General features: G+C 49.6%; 1 protein-coding gene across 1 annotated transcript in view; it reads left to right on the top strand.

Annotated features, from left to right (window-relative positions):
• The window catches only part of LOC140388201 (FYVE, RhoGEF and PH domain-containing protein 5-like), a 1,404,405-nt gene that overhangs the window by 165,586 nt on the left and 1,218,699 nt on the right, over positions 1-20,120 (top strand). The window contains exons 3-5 of the mRNA XM_072471982.1: positions 5,377-5,435; positions 5,541-5,571; positions 6,139-6,290. Of these exons, the coding sequence (XP_072328083.1) occupies positions 5,377-5,435; positions 5,541-5,571; positions 6,139-6,290 (242 nt within the window). The remainder of the gene's footprint in view (positions 1-5,376; positions 5,436-5,540; positions 5,572-6,138; positions 6,291-20,120) is intronic.

Genomic DNA, 20,120 nt, shown 5'->3' with positions numbered 1-20,120 from the left:
GCCCCTTTCAATGACCTGTGGACCTGTACTCCTAGATCTCTTTGACTTTCAATACTCTTGAGGGTTCTACCATTCACTGTATATTCCCTACCTGCATTAGACCTTCCAAAATGCATTACCTCACATTTGTCCGGATTAAACTCCATCTGCCATCTCTCCACCCAAGTCTCCAGACAATCTAAATCCTGCTGTATCCTCCGACAGTCCTCATCGCTATCCGCAATTCCACCAACCTTTGTGTCGTCTGCAAACGGTTTGCAGATGATACAAAGATCTGTAGAGGGACAGGTGGTATTGAGGAAGCAAGTGGGCTGCAGAAGGACTTGGACAGGCTAGGAGAGTGGGAAATGAAGTGGCAGATGAAATACAATGTGGAAAAGTTTGAGGGTAAGGAGAAATGGAGGCATAGACTATTTTCTAAATGGGGAAATGCTTAGGAAATCAGAAGCACAAAGAGACTTGGGAAGTCCTTGTTTTTTGTTTAATAAATTTAGAGCACCCAATTCAGTTTTTCCAATTAAGGGGCAATTTAGCGTGGCCAATCCATCTAGCCGCACATCTATTAGGTTGTGGGGACGCAACCCACGCAAACACGGGGAGAATGTACAAACTCCACACGGACACTGACCCAGAGCCGGGATCGAACCTGGGACCTCGGCGCCATGAGGCAGCAGGGCTAACCGACTGTGCCACCATGTTGCCCTTTGGGAGTCCTTGTTCACAATTCTCTTAAGGTTAACGTGCAGGTTCAGTCGGCAGTTAGGAAGGCAAATGCAATGTTATCATTCATGTCGAGAGCGCTTGAATACAGACCAGGGATGTACTTTTGAGGCTATATAAGGCTCAGGTCAGACCTCATTTGGAGTATTGTGAACAGTTTTGGGTCGCGTATCTAAGGAAGGATGTGCTGGCCTTGGAAAGGGTGCAGAGGAGATTTACCAGAATGTTGCCTGGTGTGGAGGGAAGATCTTATGAGGAAAGGCTGAGGGACTTGAGGCTGTTTTCGTTAGAGAGAAGAAGGTTAAGAGGTGACTTAATTGAGGCATACAAGATGATCAGAGGATTGGATAGGGTGGACAGTGAGAGCCTTTTTCCTCGGATGGTGATGTCTAGCACAAGGGGACATAGCTTTAAATTGAGGGGAGATAGATATAAGACAGATGTCAGAGGTAGGTTCTTTACTCAGAGAGTGGTAAGGGCGTGGAATGCCCTGCCTGCAACAGTAGTGGACACGCCAACACGAAGGGCATTCAAATGGTCATTGGATAGACATATGGACGATAAGGGAATAGTGTAGATGAGCTTTAGAGTGGTTTCACAGGTTGGCGCAACATCGAGGGCCGAAGGGCCTGTACTGCGCTGTAATGTTCTATGTTCTATGTACTCGTTGGAGTTTAGAAGGATGAGGGGGGATCTTATTGAAACTTACAGGATACTGTGAGGCCTGGATAGCGTGGACGTGTAGAGGATGTTTCCACTTGTAGGAAAAACTAGAAGCAGTGGACACAATCTCATACTAAAGGGACGATCCTTTAAAACAGATGAGGAGGAATTTCTTCAGCCAGAGAGTGGTGAATCTGTGGAACGCTTTGCCGCAGAAGGCTGTGGAGGCCAAATCACTGAGTGTCTTTAAGATAGAGATAGATAGGTTCTTGATCAATAAGGGGATCAGGGGTTATGGGGAGAAGGCAGGAGAATGGGGATGAGAAAAATATCAGCCATGATTGAATGGCGGAGCAGACTTGATGGGCCTAATGAGCTCTGCTCCTATGTCTATGGTCTTATGGTCTTCTGCTGCCTCATTGCTCCAGGGGTTCCATTCCAGCCTTGGGTTACTGTCTGTGTGGAGTTTGCACTATCTCCCCCATGTCTGTGTGGGTTTCCTCAGGGTGCTCTGATTTCCTCCAACAGTGCAAAGATGTGCAGGCAAGGTGGATTGGTCATGTTAAATTGCCTCTTACTGTCCAGGGACATGGTGGTTAGGTTAAGGGATTATTGGGATGGGGCAGGAGAGTGGGCTTGGGTGGAGTGCTCTTTCAGAGATTTGGTGCAGACTCGGTGGACCAAATGGCCTTCCTCCTTTAGGAATTCCATGATTCTATGATTGAGGTTCCTGTCTGGTGTCCTAGAAAATGTTGGGGTCTGGCCAAGGATCTTAATAGTATCTGCCCAACATGGCCATCATGTATTACTGGTTTAGGTGACAGTATTGACAGCTGAAGCGGAGGGTAGTAAGCTGGATATCCTGAGGAATCTGGTAACAATGTGATTCACCAAAATTAATGGAAGCAAAATAACAGTGTAAGAGAAGTAACAGCACCAAAGTTTGACCAATTCCCATTCAAGGGTTTTAAACAAAGCAGGTGAGAATGTTGCAGATACCTTAACTATAATCTTCCAAATTTAGGAATCATTCCTTTAGAATGGAAAATTGCACTTTATTCTACTCTTTAAGAAAGGTGATGGAAACCAGGGAATTATAGACCAAGTGGTCCAATATTTGTTGTCAGAAGATTTCTAGTGTGATAGTGACTGAACACAAAGACATTTTCAGTTCAAAGGAGAGAGTTGTCGTGCCTGATAGATTTGATTGAATTTTTGAAGAGGTGAATAAAGTTATTTTGGACTTCCAGGAGGCACTTGATAAAGCTCCCCATAAGAGACTGTTAGCTAAAGTTGAATCCCATGGAATTTAACCCAGGTTATTGACTGGTTGGGAAACGAGCAGAATGGAAAAGGTCAGAGAGTAGGGCTAATGGCAAGTACTCCAATAGGCTGGGTGTGACTCACGATGTCCAAGCAAGAACGTGTGGGATCCTCAATTGTTCACAGTATTTACTAGTGAAGGAGATAATCATTTGCCAATGGCAGAAAGATAGGTGACATTGTAAGGTTTGAAGACAGGAGCATAAAATTACAAAGAAATATTCATAGTTTAAGTGAATGGACAAAGTGGCAAAGGATTTCAGTGTGGACAAATGAGGTCAATCTGGACCGAAACAATATAGGACAGAGTACTTTCAAAATGCTGAAAAACCAGAAATAGAGCAGGAGCAAAGAGACTTGGGGTCCAGGTACAGAAAATGAACAAACAGGTGACTGGAATATTGGCCGATTTACTAGGGGGCTAGAAGACAAGGAGGTAGACATCGGCTTCAGATATACCCTGGTTAGATCACTTCTGGAGTTTCTGTGAGCAGTTCTGGTAATGTGAGGTAATGCATTTTGGAAGGTCTAATGCAGGTAGGGAATATACAGTGAATGGTAGAACCCTCAAGAGTATTGAAAGTCAAAGAGATCTAGGAGTACAGGTCCACAGGTCACTGAAAGGGGCAACACAGGTGGAGAAGGTAGTAAAGAAGGCATACGGCATGCTTGCCTTCATTGGCCGGGGCATTGAGTATAAGAATTGGCAAGTCATGTTGCAGCTGTATAGAACCTTAGTCACTTGGAGTATAGTGTTCAATTCTGGTCGCCACACTACCAGAAGGATGTGGAGGCTTTAGAGAGGGTGCAGAAGAGATTTACCAGAATGTTGCCTGGTATGGAGGGCATTAGCTATGAGGAGCGGTTGAATAAACTCGGTTTGTTCTCACTGGAACGAAGGAGGTTGAGGGGCGACCTGATAGAGGTCTACAAAATTATGAGGGGCATAGACAGAGTGGATAGTCAGAGGCTTTTCCCCGGGGTAGAGGGGTCAATTACTAGGGGGCATAGGTTTAAGGTGAGAGGGGCAAGGTTTAGAGGATGTACGAGGCAAGTATTTTACGCCGAGGGTAGTGGGTGCCTGGAACTCGCTACCGGAGGAGGTGGTGGAAGCAGAGACGATAGTGACATTTAAGGGGCATCTTGACAAATACATGAATGGATAATGAATACAATATATGGACCCAGGAAGTGTAGAAGATTGTAGTTTAGTCGGGCATCATGGTTGGCACGGGCTTGGAGGGCCGAAGGGCCTGTTCCTGTGCTGTACATTTCTTTGTTCTTTGTTCTTTGTTCTGGATACCACACCTTCGGAAGGCTATGCTGATCTGAGGGGGACATGGAAATTATTACCACTGCTTGGGTGGTTGAATAAAAGGGCATAGTCAGGAGTGAATTTAGGAAACATTCCGACATTGGCGGCACAGTGGTTAGCACTGTTGCTTTACAGCACCAGGGACCCAGGTTCAATTTCAGCCTTGGGTGACTGTGTGAAGTTTGCATTTTCTCCCAGTGTCTGCATGGATTTCCCTTGGGTCCTCCGGTTTCCTCCCACTGAAACAGTCCCGGGCCCAACAGAAGGCCACATGATGCTCATGCCACGGATTTACCTGAGCTGGCTCCAGCCGATCATGTTCGCGTCCAGTTGCCTGAGGGCGGTTGGTCAGCCACAGCTGTTGGTGTCAAACCAGTTGCCCCGAGGCAGCGATCCCACCTCTCCACGTGCAGGCGGCTCCTGATCCACCTCTGCGGTGATCGACAAGAATTTGTCGTCCGCCACAAAGACTGAATCTGTAGACTTATCTTTTGTAAATGTTTGTGACTGAATCCATCGACTTAACTCTTGTAAATATTGCTTAGTTTGCCATGTGTCTGCACTATCGACACCTTCCCATGTATATACGTTTGTTCAATCACCGTTTGTATATAGTCAGGCATATATTTAACTAAAAAAAAAGGAGATGTCATAATATCCACTCATGTATATAATGAGATGCAGACAGGCAGTGATTGACACATAGGATGACCAGTAAGCATACAACACAGTGCAGCCAATCACCAGACAGGACACTACCACTATAAAGCCAGAGGGCACTAGGTTTCCCGCTCTCTCGGGACCCAGCTACTGAGACAGTCAGAGTCCATGAGCTAGCACAGTGCAAACACCATGCGGTAGCTAATAAGTCTGGTCAGGCTATTACAAGGTCACTAGTCAGATCAGTATAGTGTTGACCCACAGCTGAATATGTACAGCAGTTCATCTAGTTGAATAAAATAGTGTTGGATCTTCTCCTGTGTTAGACGTCTGTTACTAACTTCACTGCATCGAGTGCAGTCCACATCGAACCAACCTGACTAACACATCACACAAATGGCAATTGATGGCAGGTCAATAGTTAATTTTAAATCTGATTTGAAAGAGGTAGAAATGTGATGGGTTGAAATGAAAGTCATAGACCCAGAGGGCCATAAGCTGCTCTCCCCTTTGACTATTCGGTGAAAATTGGGAGCAAGGAAAAATGCTTCAAGGGTGAGATCAAAGTGTCACAGTGAATAATGGAACAGACTGGAGACTGAATGACCTCCTGTTCCCATACTGTTCTGGACATGTAATCAGTTTACAGTTTTGGAGAGTGAAGTGTAACTAAATATTTATTCAATTTGTTGTAGGGTGACATAGGCCTAGAAGCCTATCACATTGCAAAAGTAATGACAACTTCAGAGAGAGCGTAAGTGCAAAGCTTTATCTAAAATGTTCTTCTGTAATATTCCTTTGACACAATAATTTGTTCCAAGTTTGTGTCAGTCTGTTACTTTTTGTCTACTTCTCACAGGTACTTGAGTGTTCTGACGTTCCTACACACAGTGAGTACCAACTTGTTTTTAACTGCTTTGTTTACACTGTGCTCTTGTTTCTGGCTATGTGCATTATAGAAGCTCAGTGTGAAACATACCTGGTCTCCCCTCATGATCCCTCCCCTATGTCCCACACCTCACTGTGATCCCCCTTGCTATCTGCTGCCCCAACTTCCAACACCTCTCCCAAGTCCTTGCTGCCTTGTTTGCAGTGAGTGGAGTTGGGAGAGGGGCAACTTGGTGTGGTAAGTGGGATGGCGAGGGAGTTGGGGCTGGTGAGGGGTTCGCGATAGTGAGTTGGACATAGGCAACTATGGAACACATTGGTGACTATGATGTGACTATGACCATAGTCCATGGTTGTGGGGTCAATTAATGCAGCCAAACATGAATGGGGATGAATCATGTCATGAAGGAGTTTGTACAAGAATTGGTTCTGGAGATTATATTCCTGTACTCGCCTCTGTTTAAATATTAAATCATTGCTTAATTTCAGTTTCTCATTATGTCATTCTGAGTATGTCTCTATTACTTTGAAGAGTTATATTAAGATATGGGCGATTGTTCTTCCTACAGGATTTCAGGGAAGCTGTTGCGTGTGTTGTAGGGGGTGAAACTTGTCCGGTGATGGAACAGGAAGGAGTCACTCGAATCCTGTGTGAGGTCAGCGAGCTGTACGAGCTTCACCAGGAAATATTGAGGGAACTGGAGCAGAGCATCACCCAATGGTACAGCAATAATTCCGTGTACATTCTCAATGTTGACTGGAAACCACACAGTGGCTCAAAAAACTGTTGATCTGTTTGAAGAAAAGATCTTGCATTTTGTGGAAAGCTGATTGCCAGACATCAGAGTGAGGTTCACGAACAAACGCCACATCACACGCTCCCTCTCCGGTCATGCAGACCCTTACCCCCAGTCACACAGACCTTTCCCCGCAGTCACAGAGACCCCGTCCTCTGGTCACACGGCCCCGCCCCGTCACACGGCCCTTCCCTGTCGCGGCCCCTCCCCTATCACTCAGCCCCTCCCCATCACCCGGCCCGGCCCGGCCCGGCCCGGCCCCCCCCCCCCCCCCGTCACACAGCCCTCACCGTCACACAGCCCCTCACCGTCACCCAGCCCGCCCCTCACACAGCCCCTCCCCGTCACACAGCCCGTCTGTGGTCGCAGAGCCCGCCCATCACCCAGCCCCCCCCCCCCGTCACACAGCCCCTCACCGTCACCCAGCCCGCCCCTCACACAGCCCGCCCCTCACACAGCCCCTCCCCGTCACACAGCCCGTCTGTGGTCGCAGAGCCCGCCCATCACACAGACTCTCCCCGTCACACAGCCACTCCCCGGGACACAGCCCCTCCCCGTCACACAGCCACTCCCCGAGACACAGCCCGCCTCTCACACAGACCCTCCCCGTCACACAGCCACTCCCCGGGACACAGCCCCTCCCCGTCACACAGCCCCTCCCCGTCACACAGCCCGTCTGTGGTCGCAGAGCCCGCCCATCACACAGACCCTCCCCGTCACACAGCCACTCCCCGAGACACAGCCCGCCCCTCACACAGCCCCACCCCGTCACACAGCCCGTCTGTGGTCGCAGAGCCCGCCCATCACACAGCCCCTCCCCGTCACACAGCACCTCCCCGAGACACAGCCCGCCCCTCACACAGCCCCTCCCCGTCACACAGCCACTCCCCGAGACACAGCCCCTCCCCCTCACACAGTCCCCCCCCGTCACACGGCACGCCCCTCACACGGCACGCCCCTCACACGGCCCCTCCCCTCACATGGCCCCTCCCCGTCACACGGCCCCTCCCTGTCACACAGCCACTCCCCGTCACACAGCACCTCCCCGAGACACAGACCCTCCCCCTCACACAGCCACTCCCCGTCACACGGCCCCTCCCCGTCACACAGCCACTCCGCCTCACACAGCCACTCCCCGTCACACAGCCATTCCCCGCCACACAGTCCCTCCCCGTCACACAGTCCCTCCCCGTCACACAGTCCCTCCCCGTCACACAGTCCCTCCCCGCCACACAGTCCCTCCCCGCCACACAGTCCCTCCCCGTCACACAGCCACTCCGCCTCACACAGCCACTCCCCGTCACACAGCCATTCCCCGCCACACAGTCCCTCCCCGTTACACAGTCCCTCCCCGTCACACAGCCACTCCGCCTCACACAGCCACTCCCCGTCACACAGCCATTCCCCGCCACACAGTCCCTCCCCGTTACACAGTCCCTCCCCGTCACACAGCCACTCCGCCTCACACAGCCACTCCCCGTCACACAGTCCCTCCCCGCCACACAGTCCCTCCCCGTCACACGGCACGCCCCTCACACGGCCCCTCCCCGTCACACGGCACGCCCCTCACACGGCCCCTCCCCGTCACACAGTCCCTCCCCGTCACACGGCCCCTCCCCGTCACATGGCCCCTCCCCTGTCAACGGCCCCTCCCCTGTCACACGGCCCCTCCGCTGTCACACAGCCCCTCCCCATCACACGGCCCCTCCCTGTCACACAGCCACTCCGCCTCACACAGCCACTCCCCGTCACACAGCCATTCCCCGCCACACAGTCCCTCCCCGTCACACAGTCCCTCCCCGTCACACAGCCACTCCGCCTCACACAGCCACTCCCCGTCACACAGTCCCTCCCCGCCACACAGTCCCTCCCCGTCACACAGTCCCTCCCCGTCACACAGCCACTCCGCCTCACACAGCCACTCCCCGTCACACAGCCATTCCCCGCCACACAGTCCCTCCCCGTCACACAGTCCCTCCCCGTCACACAGCCACTCCGCCTCACACAGCCACTCCCCGTCACACAGTCCCTCCCCGCCACACAGTCCCTCCCCGTCACACGGCACGCCCCTCACACGGCCCCTCCCCGTCACACGGCACGCCCCTCACACGGCCCCTCCCCATCACACAGCCCCTCCCCGTCACATGGCCCCTCCCCTGTCAACGGCCCCTCCCCTGTCACACGGCCCCTCCGCTGTCACACAGCCCCTCCCCTGTCACACGGCCCCTCCCTGTCACACGGCCCCTCCCCCGTCCCCGTCACACTGCCCCTCCCCCGTCACACTGCCCCTCCCCCGTCACACAGAATATGCCTCTATTAGTTTGAAGATAACTTTGAGCTGAGTTTATGCATTACGATGTGAGCTGTTGGTCTACCAACAGAGTTTCAGGGTCAGTGGTAGTGAGGGGTCGGGGAGTGTTCAGTGGAATGTGAGGGGTCAGCAGTGGTGAGGACTTGGACTGTGGAGCATATCGGTGACTATGATGTGTTCTCCATCGTGTTGTCGGGTCAATAAATGAAGCCAAAAATGAATGGGAACGATTTGTTTCATGAAGGAGTTTGTACTACTAACAGAGGGCAGCACGGTAGCATTGTGGATAGCACAATTGCTTCACAGCTCCAGGGTCCCAGGTTTGATTCCGGCTTGGGTCACTGTCTGTGCGGAGTCTGCACATCCTCCCCGTGTGTGCGTGCGTGGGTTTCCTCCGGGCGCTCCGGTTTCCTCCCACAGTCCAAAGATGTGCAGGTTAGGTGGATTGGCCATGATAAATTGCCCTTAGTGTCCAAAATTGCCCCTAGGTTATGGGGATAGGGTGGAGGTGTTGACCTTGGGTAGGGACCTCTTTCCAAGAGCCGGTGCAGACTCGATGGGCTGAATGGCCTCCTTCTGCACTGTAAATTTTATGAGTTGCCCCCCCCCCTCCCCCGCACACACACAAAACCCATCCCTTGACACTCTGGGCATCCCCCATTACGCATCTGCTGCATTACCCGGTTAGACAAAAACAAATCTCCCTCTACACTGTCTTCATCAAACACTCAGGACAAGTACAGCACAGGACTAGATGCACAGTAAAGATCCCTCTACACTGTCCCCATCACACACTCCCAGGACAGGTACAGTACAGGGTTAGACGAAAGCAAATCTCCCTCTACACTGTTCCCATCAAATGCTCACAGAACAGGTATAGCACAGGGTTAGATACAGAGTAAAGCTCCCTCTGCACTGTCCCCTTCAAACACCCCCAGGGTAGGCTCAGCATAGACTTAGATTCAGAGTAAAATTCTCTCCACACTGTCCCCATCAAACCTTCCCATGACGGGAGCAGCACGGTGTTAGATACAGAATAACTCTCCCTCTACACTGACCCCATCAAACAACCCTAGTTCAGGTATAGCATGGGGGCGGCAGAGTGGCGACACTGATTGGATGTTGGGGGGAGTGATTTGCCTCAGGTGCAGTCACTGCGACTAGAAGGAGCACTCAGTGAGGATAGACTGCGGGGACAAATTGAGGCAAGTATCCTGCAGAGGGCGACAGAGCGGCGACACTGATTGGCTGTTGCGGGGAGTGAATTGTGGAAAGCTGCTGTCTGGTGAGTTTCTAGAATTAATATATTTCAGGCAGTGGCTAAATCCGAGACACTACACAGGTAGTGTCTCCCACCCATCCTCCTCCTCTAACCAAAAAAAAAGACTGTGTGGTGAGTCGGTGAGGTAAGCTTTTCTTTCCTTTTCCTCTCTCCACCCTTCCACCACCTCTAACCTGCGGGGAGTGTGACAATCAGGTAAGCTTTTTTTTCTCTGTGATTGTCAAGTGGATAAATGGAAGGGATGGCAGAGAGGGCAGTGCAGTGTTCCTCCTGCAGGATGTTCGAGGTGAGGGGCACCGTCAGTGGCCCTGCTGAGTTCACCTGCGGGAAGTGCACCCATCTCCAGCTCCTCCAATACCGTGTTAGGGAACTGGAACTGGATGAACTGAGGATCATTCCGGAGGCAGAGTCGGTTATAGATAGAAGCTACAGGGATGTAGTTACTCCTAAGAGTGAAGGTAGCTGGGTGACATTTAAAAGGAGGGGGAAGAAGCAGTCAGTGCAGGGATCCCCTGCGGTTGGTCCCCCTCAATAACAGGATACGTTTTGGATACCGTTGGGGGTGGCGGGGGGGACCTACCAGAGGTAAGCCACGGTTACCAGGTCCCTGGCACTGAGTCTGTCCCTGTGGCTCTGAAGGGAAGGGGGGAGAGCAGGAGAGCATTAGTTATTGGAGACTCTATAGTTAGAGGTACAGATAGGCGGTTCTGTGGCAACGATAGATGCTCACGGTTGGTGTGTTGCCTCTCGGGTGCCAAGGTCCATGACGTCTCTGATCGTGTTTTCAGGATCCTTAAGGGGGAGCAGCCACAAGTCGTGGTACACTTCGGTACCAACGACATAGGTAGGAAAAGGGACAGGGATGTAAAACAGGAATTTGGGGAGCTAGGGTGGAAGCTGAGAGCCAGGACAGACCGTGTTGTCATCTCTGGTTTGTTGCCGATGCCACGTGCTAGCGAGGTGAGGAACAGGGAGAGAGTGCGGTTAAACGCGTGGCTACAGGGATGATGTAGGAGGGAGGGTTACTTGGATAATTGGAACACATTCTGGGGAAGGTGGGACCTGTACAAACAGGACGGGTTACACCTGAACGAGAGGGACACCAATATCCTGGGAGGGAAATTTGCTGCAGCTCTTCGGGGGGTTTAAACTAATTTGGCAGGGGGATGGGAAACTGATTTGTAGTCCAAGAGATAGCATTGCTGGAGTTCAGGAAGTTGAGGGTAGTGCAGTACTGAGGAAGGTACCAAGGTCACAAGAGTGGACCTGCAGGCATGAAGGTGGTTTGAAGTGTGTCTACTTCAATGCGAGGAGCATCAAGAATAAGGTTGGTGAGGTTGAAGCATGGATTGGTACCTGGGCCTATGATGTTATGGACATTACGGAGACGTGGATAGAACAGTGGCAGGAATGTTTGTTGGAGGTTCCGGGGTTTAGATGGTTCAGTAAGATTAGGGAAGGTGGTAAAAGAGGTGGAGGAGTTGCATTGTTAATCAAGGATAGTATAATGGCTGCAGAAAGGCAGTTTGAGGAGGATCTGTCTACTGAGCTAGTGTGGGCTGAAGTTAGAAATAGGAAAGGAGCAGTCACTTTGTTAGGAGTTTTCTATAGGCCCCCAAACAATAGCAGAGATGTGGAGGAAAAGATTGCAATGCAGATTTTGGATAGGTGCGGTAGTCACAGTGCAGTTGTCATAGGTGACTTTAACTTTCCAAATATTGATTGGAACCACTATAATTCAAACAGTTTGGATGGGGCTGTTTTTATCCAGTGTGTGCAGGAGGGTTTCCTCACACAATATGTGGATAGACCGACAAGAGGCAGGGCCACATTGGATTTGGTACTGGGTAATGAACCGGGCCAAGTATTAGATTTGGTTGTGGGAGAGCACTTTGGAAATTGTGACCACAATTCGGTGACTTTCAATTTGGTGACAGCTATGGAGAGGGATAGGAACATACGGCAGGGCAAGGTTTATAACTGGGGAAGGATAATTGCGATGCGATTAGGCAAGAATTGGGGAGCATAATATGGAAGCAAGAACTGTCAGGGATAGGCACAATTGAGATGTGGAGCTTGTTCAAGGAGCAAATACTGCGTGCCCTTGATATGTATGTCCCTGTCAGGCAGGGAGGAAATGGTCGAGCGAGGGAACCATGGTTTACAAAAGAGATTGATTGTCTTGTCAAGAGGAAGAAGGGGGCTTATGTAAGGATGAGAAAACAAGGTTCAGTTAGGGCACTTGAGGGATACAAGGTAGCTAGGAAGGAGCTCAAGAAAGGGCTTAGGAGAGCTAGGAGGGGACATGAGAAGTCCTTGGCGGGTATGATCAAGGAAAACCCCAAGGCTTTTTACACTTATGTGAGGAATAAAAGAATGACCAAGGTGAAATTAGGGCCGGTCAAGGACAGTAGTGGGAACGTGTGCATGTAGTCTGAAGATATAGGCGAGGCCCTAAATGAATACTTTTCTTCAGTGTTCACAAAGGAGAGGGGCCATGTTGTTGAGGAGGATAGTGCGATACAGGCTGGTAGGCTGGAGGAGGTAGATAGATAGAAGATAGAACAATACAGCGCAGTACAGGCCCTTCGGCCCACGATGTTGCACCAAAACAAAAGCCATCTAACCTACACTATGCTATTATCATCCATATGTTTATCCAATAAACTTTTAAATGCCCTCAATGTTGGCGAGTTCACTACTGTAGCAGGTAGGGCATTCCACGGCCTCACTACTCTTTGCGTAAAGAACCTACCTCTGACCTCTGTCCTATATCTATTACCCCTCAGTTTAAAGTTATGTCCCCTCGTGCCAGCCATTTCCATCCGCGGGAGAAGGCTCTCACTGTCCACCCTATCCAACCCCCTGATCATTTTGTATGCCTCTATTAAGTCTCCTCTTAACCTTCTTCTCTCCAACGAAAACAACCTCAAGTCCATCAGCCTTTCCTCATAAGATTTTCCCTCCATACCAGGCAACATCCTGGTAAATCTCCTCTGCACCCGCTCCAAAGCCTCCACGTCCTTCCTATAATGCGGTGACCAGAACTGTACGCAATACTCCAAATGCGGCCGTACCAGAGTTCTGTACAGCTGCAACATGACCTCCCGACTCCGGAACTCAATCCCTCTACCAATAAAGGCCAACACTCCATAGGCCTTCTTCACAACCCTATCAACCTGGGTGGCAACTTTCAGGGATCTATGTACATGGACACCTAGATCCCTCTGCTCATCCACACTTTCAAGAACTTTACCATTAGCCAAATATTCCGCATTCCTGTTATCCCTTCCAAAGTGAATCACCTCACACTTCTCTACATTAAACTCCATTTGCCACCTCTCAGCCCAGCTCTGCAGCTTATCTATGTCCCTCTGTAACCTGCTACATCCTTCCACACTATCGACAACACCACCGACTTTAGTATCGTCTGCAAATTTACTCACCCACCCTTCTGCGCCTTCCTCTAGGTCATTGATAAAAATTACAAACAGCAACGGCCCCAGAACAGATCCTTGTGGTACTCCACTTATGACTGTACTCCATTCTGAACATTTCCCATCAACCACCACCCTCTGACTTCTTTCAGCTAGCCAATTTCTGACCCACATCTCTAAATCACCCTCAATCCCCAGCCTCCGTATTTTCTGCAATAGCCTACCGCAATATCAAACGCTTTGCTGAAATCCATATACACCACATCAACTGCTCTACCCTCATCTACCTGTTCAGTCACCTTCTCCAAGAACTCAATAAGGTTTGTGAGGCATGACCTACCCTTCATAAAGCCATGCTGACTATTCCTGATCATATTATTCCTATCCAGATGATTATAAATCTTGTCTCTTATAATCCCCTCCAAGACTTTACCCACTACAGACGTGAGGCTCACCGGTCTATAGTTGCCGGGGTTGTCTCTGCGCCCCTTTTTGAACAAAGGGACCACATTTGCTGTCCTCCAGTCCTCTGGCACTATTCCTGTAGCCAATGATGACATAAAAATCAAAGCCAAAGGTCCAGCAATGTCTTCCCTGGCCTCCCAGAGAATCCTAGGATAAATCCCATCAGGTCCCGGGGACTTATCTATTTTAAGCCTGTCCAGAATTGCCAACACCTCTTCCCTACGTACCTCAATGCCATCTATTCTATTAGCCTGGGGCTCAGCATTCTCCTCGACAACATTATCTTTTTCCTGAGTGAATACTGACGAAAAATATTCATTTAGTATCTCGCCTATCTCTTCAGACTCCACACACAATTTCCCATCCCTGTCCTTGACTGGTCCTACTCTTTCCCTCGTCATTCGCTTATTCCTGACATACCTATAGAAAGCTTTAGGGTTTTCCTTGATCCTTCCTGCCAAATACTTCTCATGTCCCCTCCTTGCTCGTCTTAGCTCTCTCTTTAGATCCTTCCTCGCTACCTTGTAACTATCCATCGCCCCAACTGAAACTTCAGACCTCATCTTCACATAGGCCTCCTTCTTCCTCTTAACAAGAGATTCCACTTCCTTGGTAAACCACGGTTCCCTCGCTCGACGCCTTCCTCCCTGCCTGACCGGTACATACTTATCGAGAACACGCAGTAGCTGATCCTTGAACAAGCCCCACTTATCCAGTGTGCCCAACACTTGCAGCCTACTTCTCCACCATATCCCCCCCAAGTCACGTCTAATGGCATCATAATTGCCCTTCCCCCAGCTATAACTCTTGCCCTGCGGTGTATACTTATCCCTTTCCATCCCTTTCCATATTCGGAAGGAAGATGTGTTAGAAATTTTGAGAAGCCTGAGGATAGGTAAGTCCCCTGGGCCTGATGGGATATATCCTAGGATTCTTTGGAAGGCGAGGGATGAGATTGCAGAGCCTTTGGCTTTGGTCTTTATGTCCTCACTGTCTGCAGGAATAGTGCCAGAAGACTGGAGAGAGGCGAATGTTGTCTCCTTGTTCAAGAAAGGGAATAGGTATAACCCTGGGAATTGTAGGCTGGTTAGTCTCACTTCGGTCATAGGTAAATTATTGGAAAGGGTCCTGAGGGATAGGATTTAAGATCATTTGGAAAGATACAGCTTAATCCAAGATAGTCAGCACGGATTTGTGAGGGGTAAGTCTTGCCTCACAAGTTTGATTGTATTCTTTGAGGAGGTAACGAAGTACATAGATGAAGGTAGAGCAGTTGATGTTGTATACATGGATTTTAGTAAGGCGTTTGATAAGGTGCCCCATGGTCGGCTCATGCAGAAAGTAAGGAGGCATGGCATAGAGGGAAATTTGGCCGATTGGATCAGTAACTGGCATCACATAGAAGACAGAGGGTGGTAGTCGATGGTAAATTTTCATCCTGGAACCCAGTCACCAACGGTGTTCCACAGGGATCAGTGCTGGGTCCTCTGCTATTTGCGAATTTTATCAATGACTTGGGTGATGCAGTTGAAGGTTGGGTCAGTAAATCTGCTGATGACATCAAGATTGGTGGAGTAGTGAATAATGTGGAGGGCTATTGTAGGCTGCAAAGAGACATTGATAGGATGCAGATGGGCTGAAAAGTGGCAGATGGAGTTTAACCCTGATAAGTGTGAGGTGATTCATTTTGGTAGGACAAATTTGAATACGGATTACAGGGTTAACGGCAGGGTTCTGAAGAATGTGGAGGAGCAGAGAGATCTCGGAGTTCATGTCCATAGATCTCTGAAAGTTGCTACCCAAGTGGATAGAGCCGTGAAGAAAGCCTATCGTGTGTTAGCATTTATTAACAGGGGATTGAGTTTCAGAGCCGTGAGGTTATGCTGCAACTGTACAAGACCTTGGTTAGACCACATTTGGAGTATTGTGTGCAGTTCTGGTCACCTCATTATAGGAAGGATGTGGAAGCATTGGAAAGGGTGCAAAGGAGATTTACCAGGATGCTGCCTGGACTGGAGGGTAGGTCTTGTGAGGAAAGGTTGAGGGAGCTAGGGCTTTTCTCATTGGAGCGAAGGAGGATGAGAGGTGACTTAACTGATGTGTATAAGATGATGAGAGGGATAGACAGAGTGGACGTTCAGCGACTTTTTCCTCGGATGGATGTAGCTGTTACAAGGGGGCATAACTATAAGGCTCATGGTGGAAGATATAGGAGGGATGTCAGAGATAAGTTCTTTACTCAGAATGGTTGGGGCGTGGAACGCACTCCCAGCTATGGTAGTGGAGTCGGACACTTTAGGAACTTTCAAGCAGTTATTGGATAGGCATATGGAGTGCACTAGAATGATTGGGAATAGGTTGATTTGATCTTAGTTTCAGACTAGTTCGGCACAACATCGTAGGCCGAAGGTCCTGTACTGTGCTGTACAGTTCTATGTTCTAAAACATACAGAGTAAAGCTCACTCTACACTGTCCACATCAGACACTCCCAGGACAGGTACAGCACAGGGTTAGATACAGAGTAAAGCTCTCTCTACACTGTCCCATCAAACACCTAGGACAGGTATAGTTTGTGATTAGATACAGAGTAAAACCCCTCCACACTGTCCCCATCAAACACTCCCAGGACAGGTACAGTATGGAGTTACAAACAGAGTAAAACCCCCTCTACACTGTCTCCATCAAGCACTCAGAGGACAGGTACAGCACGGAGTTAGATACAGAGAAAAGCTCCCTCTACAATGTCCCATCTAACAGTTTAGGACAGGTACAGCATGGGGTTAGGTACTAAGTAAAGATCTCTCTACACTGTCTCCATCAATCTTTTGCAGGACAGGTACAGCCTGGGATTAGATATAGAAGAAAGTTCCCTCTGCACTGTCCACATCAAATTCTCCCAGGACAGGTACAACACGGGGTTAGATACGAGTATAGTTCCCTCTACACTATCCCATCAAACACTCCCAGGGCATGTACAGGGCAGGATGAGATACAGAGTAAAGCTCCCTCTACACTGTCCCATCAAACACTCCCAGGGCATGTACAACACAGGGTTAGATACAGAGTAAAGCTCCCTCTACACTGTCTCATCAAACACTCCCAGGGCAGGTACAGCACTGGGATAGATACAGAGAAAAGCTCCCTCTGCACTGTCGCCTTCAAACACTCCCAGGACAGGTACAGCACTGGGTTAGATATAGAGTAAAGCTCCCTCTACACTGTCCCCATCAAACACTCCCAAGGCAAATACAGCAAGGGGTTAGATATAGAGTAAAGCTCCCTCTACACTGTCCTCATCAAACACTCCCAGGGCAGGTACAGCAGCACAGGATTAGATACAGTGTAAAGCTCCCTCTACACTGTCCTGGTGAATTTTCTCAGCCTCTGAGGCCATTATGCTTCGTATTTACAGCAGTGTGTGGATGGATAGAATTTCCCGCCCCTGCTGTTGCCAGTTGTGGGAGATGGTGGCATTGTGATGATTTCACTGGGTATTAATCCTGTCGGCTGGGTGAATGCTCTGGGGACAAGTGTTCATCCCTCCATCATAGTTGCTGGAATTAAAACCTGGAATTAAAAATTAAGCTTGGTCAACATATTTTTCTGAAATCTTTTTATTGGTATTTTCAAGAATTATAAACAATTATGTACATTGCTGGTCGTGTTCAATTACTGTACAATACAGAAAGGTTTGTCTTTTCCTTCCCTTGAGTTTTCCTATATACAGTCTGCTGGCATCCGACTTAGACATAGACATAGACATAGAACATACAGTGCAGAAGGAGGCCATTCAGCCCATCGAGTCTGCACCGACCCACTTAAGCCCTCACTTCCACCCTATCCCCGTAACCCAATAACCCCTCCTAACCTTTTTTGGTCACTAAGGGCAATTTACCACAGCCAATCCACCTAACCTGCACGTCTTTGGACTGTGGGAGGAAACCGGAGCACCCGGAGGAAACTCACGCAGACACGGGGAGAACGTGCAGACTCCGCACAGACAGTGACCCAGCGGGGAATCGAACCTGGGACCCTGGCGCTGTGAAGCCACAGTGCTATCCACTTGTGCTACCGTGCTGCCCTTGGCATGCGGTCCGTCCATCCCCCCGCTCCGCCCCACCCAGCCTGCCCCTCTCCCACCCACCCCCCTTGTGCCCCCCCCTGGTTGGTCTGGGGGTGAGTGTTTCTCCCTTTCCTCTCCCCATTCCCCCCCTTCTTTCTTTTCTTCCCCCCCCTTCTTTCTTTTCTTCCCCAATTGGCTTTGGCCATGTTTCCCCTGTGGCTAGGGGGTGGTGGGGGGCAGGAGGTTTGCCCCCTCCCTCCCGCGTTATCTCTTTTATGTCTCTCCAGCCCGTTCTCTCCCCACCCCCCCTCCCCCCCCTCCACCTGGGTTGCGTGTTCCTATGGTTCCCCCTTGTTCTTCTTATCTTGGTCAACATGACCATGGCAACTATTATCATTTGTTGTGTAGCCACCTGGGTTGGCCACTTCCCGACTTAAAATGGAGATCCGCAAAGAATGCAGGGAAATTCAGCCAAGCCAGGAAAAACCAGCAAGTGCAAAGTCTCCTGTGTATTAGAACTTGCAGAAGCCCAGACAGCACTGAAACTCACAGCCATCTGCATACTAATGAGCGATCCCCGGGAACAATTGAAACATGAAAGGTGAATAAGGCCAAGCCAGACTCCTCGGCGCCAGCAGGAGCCAAGACAAAGGAAGGCCAACGACACTCGGGGACCGCTCAGCGATCAGGGAACAACTCCAGTATTGGAGAAATCGATCCAAGTGACCGGAACGTAGTCCAATCACTTGGAACCAGATACGGGGTCCACCCCGAACGGCGCGAAGCCCCTGGGGACTATAAAGTATAGCCCCCAAGTTGAAATCGGTCTTCTTGGCAGGGTCACTCAGCAGCGCGAACCAACCCTTGACAGTGAACTGCCTAGCTGCCGCAACAACCAAGTAAGTCTCCAGTCAACGCTCGCTACGAGATAGGTGCTCCTAGCTACCAGTCCATACCAGCTTTTGAATCCTGCAGACTGGTGGGCCAGTTCCGAAGCTAAGTATAGGCCTTTTAGTGATAGAGATAGTCTAGTAAGTAGAGTTTTATGCATGAGTAGTGATTGACTGTGTATAATAAATGTGTTTTGATTTGAATCTTACTAATTGGTGTGTCGAGTTATTGATCAGTACTTGAACTTGAACCTCGTGGCGGTATCATAAAGATACCTGGCGACTCCAGAGCAAAGGTTATAGAAACAGAGCAAATTAAGTAAAGACACAACGGGCAACAAATTAAGAGCCAACCAAAGTTAGCAACATTTACTGGCTACTCCGCCGGGACCCGACTTAGAAGTGGCCTAACCACTCCAGGAGAACCCAAAATTTGAATTAAGAATCCAATTGGGAACAAAAAAACCACAAGTGTTCAAGCAGTTCTGATCAATCCTCGTAATTCGGAAGCGTGTTAATGCATGCGTAACTAACAGGGCTATAAGGTAAAAGCCTCTACATCTCTAAAGCCTCCACATCCTTCTGGTAGTGTGGTGACCAGAATTGAACACTGTACTCCAAGTGTGGCCTAACTAAGGTTCTATACAGCTGCAACATGACTTGCCAATTCTTATACTTAATGCCCCGGCCAATGAAGGCAAGCATGCCGTCTGCCTTCTTGACTACCTTCTCCACCTGTGTTGCCCCTTTCAGTGACCTGTGGACCTGTACACCTAGATCTCCCTGACTTTCAATACTCTTTTGGGTTCTACCATTCACTGTATATTCCCTACCTGCATTAGACATTCCAAAATGCATTACCTCACATTTGTCCGGATTAAACTCCATCTGCATCTCTCCGCCCAAGTCTCCAAACAATCTAAATCCTGCTGTACCCTCTGACAGTCCTCATCGCTATCCGCAATTCCACTATCCTTTGTGTCGTCCGCAAACTTACTAATCAGACCAGTTACATTTTCCTCCAAATCATTTATATATACTACAAACAGCAAAGGTCACAGCACTGATCCCTGCGGAACACCACTGGTCACAGCCCTCCAATTAGAAAAGCATCCTTCCATTGCTACTCTCTGACTTCTATGACCTAGCCAGTTCTGTATCCACCTTGCCAGCTCACCCCTGATCCCGTGTGACTTCATCTTTTGTACTAGTCTACCATGAGGGACCTTGTCAAAGGCCTTACTGAAGTCCATATAGACAACATCCACTGCCCTACCTGCATCAATCATCTTTGTGACCTCCTCG

Source organism: Scyliorhinus torazame, chromosome 13 (assembly GCF_047496885.1).
Source record: "Scyliorhinus torazame isolate Kashiwa2021f chromosome 13, sScyTor2.1, whole genome shotgun sequence".
Classification (NCBI taxonomy): Eukaryota; Metazoa; Chordata; class Chondrichthyes; order Carcharhiniformes; family Scyliorhinidae; genus Scyliorhinus; species Scyliorhinus torazame.
This window is presented reverse-complemented; position numbering and strand designations above follow the sequence as displayed.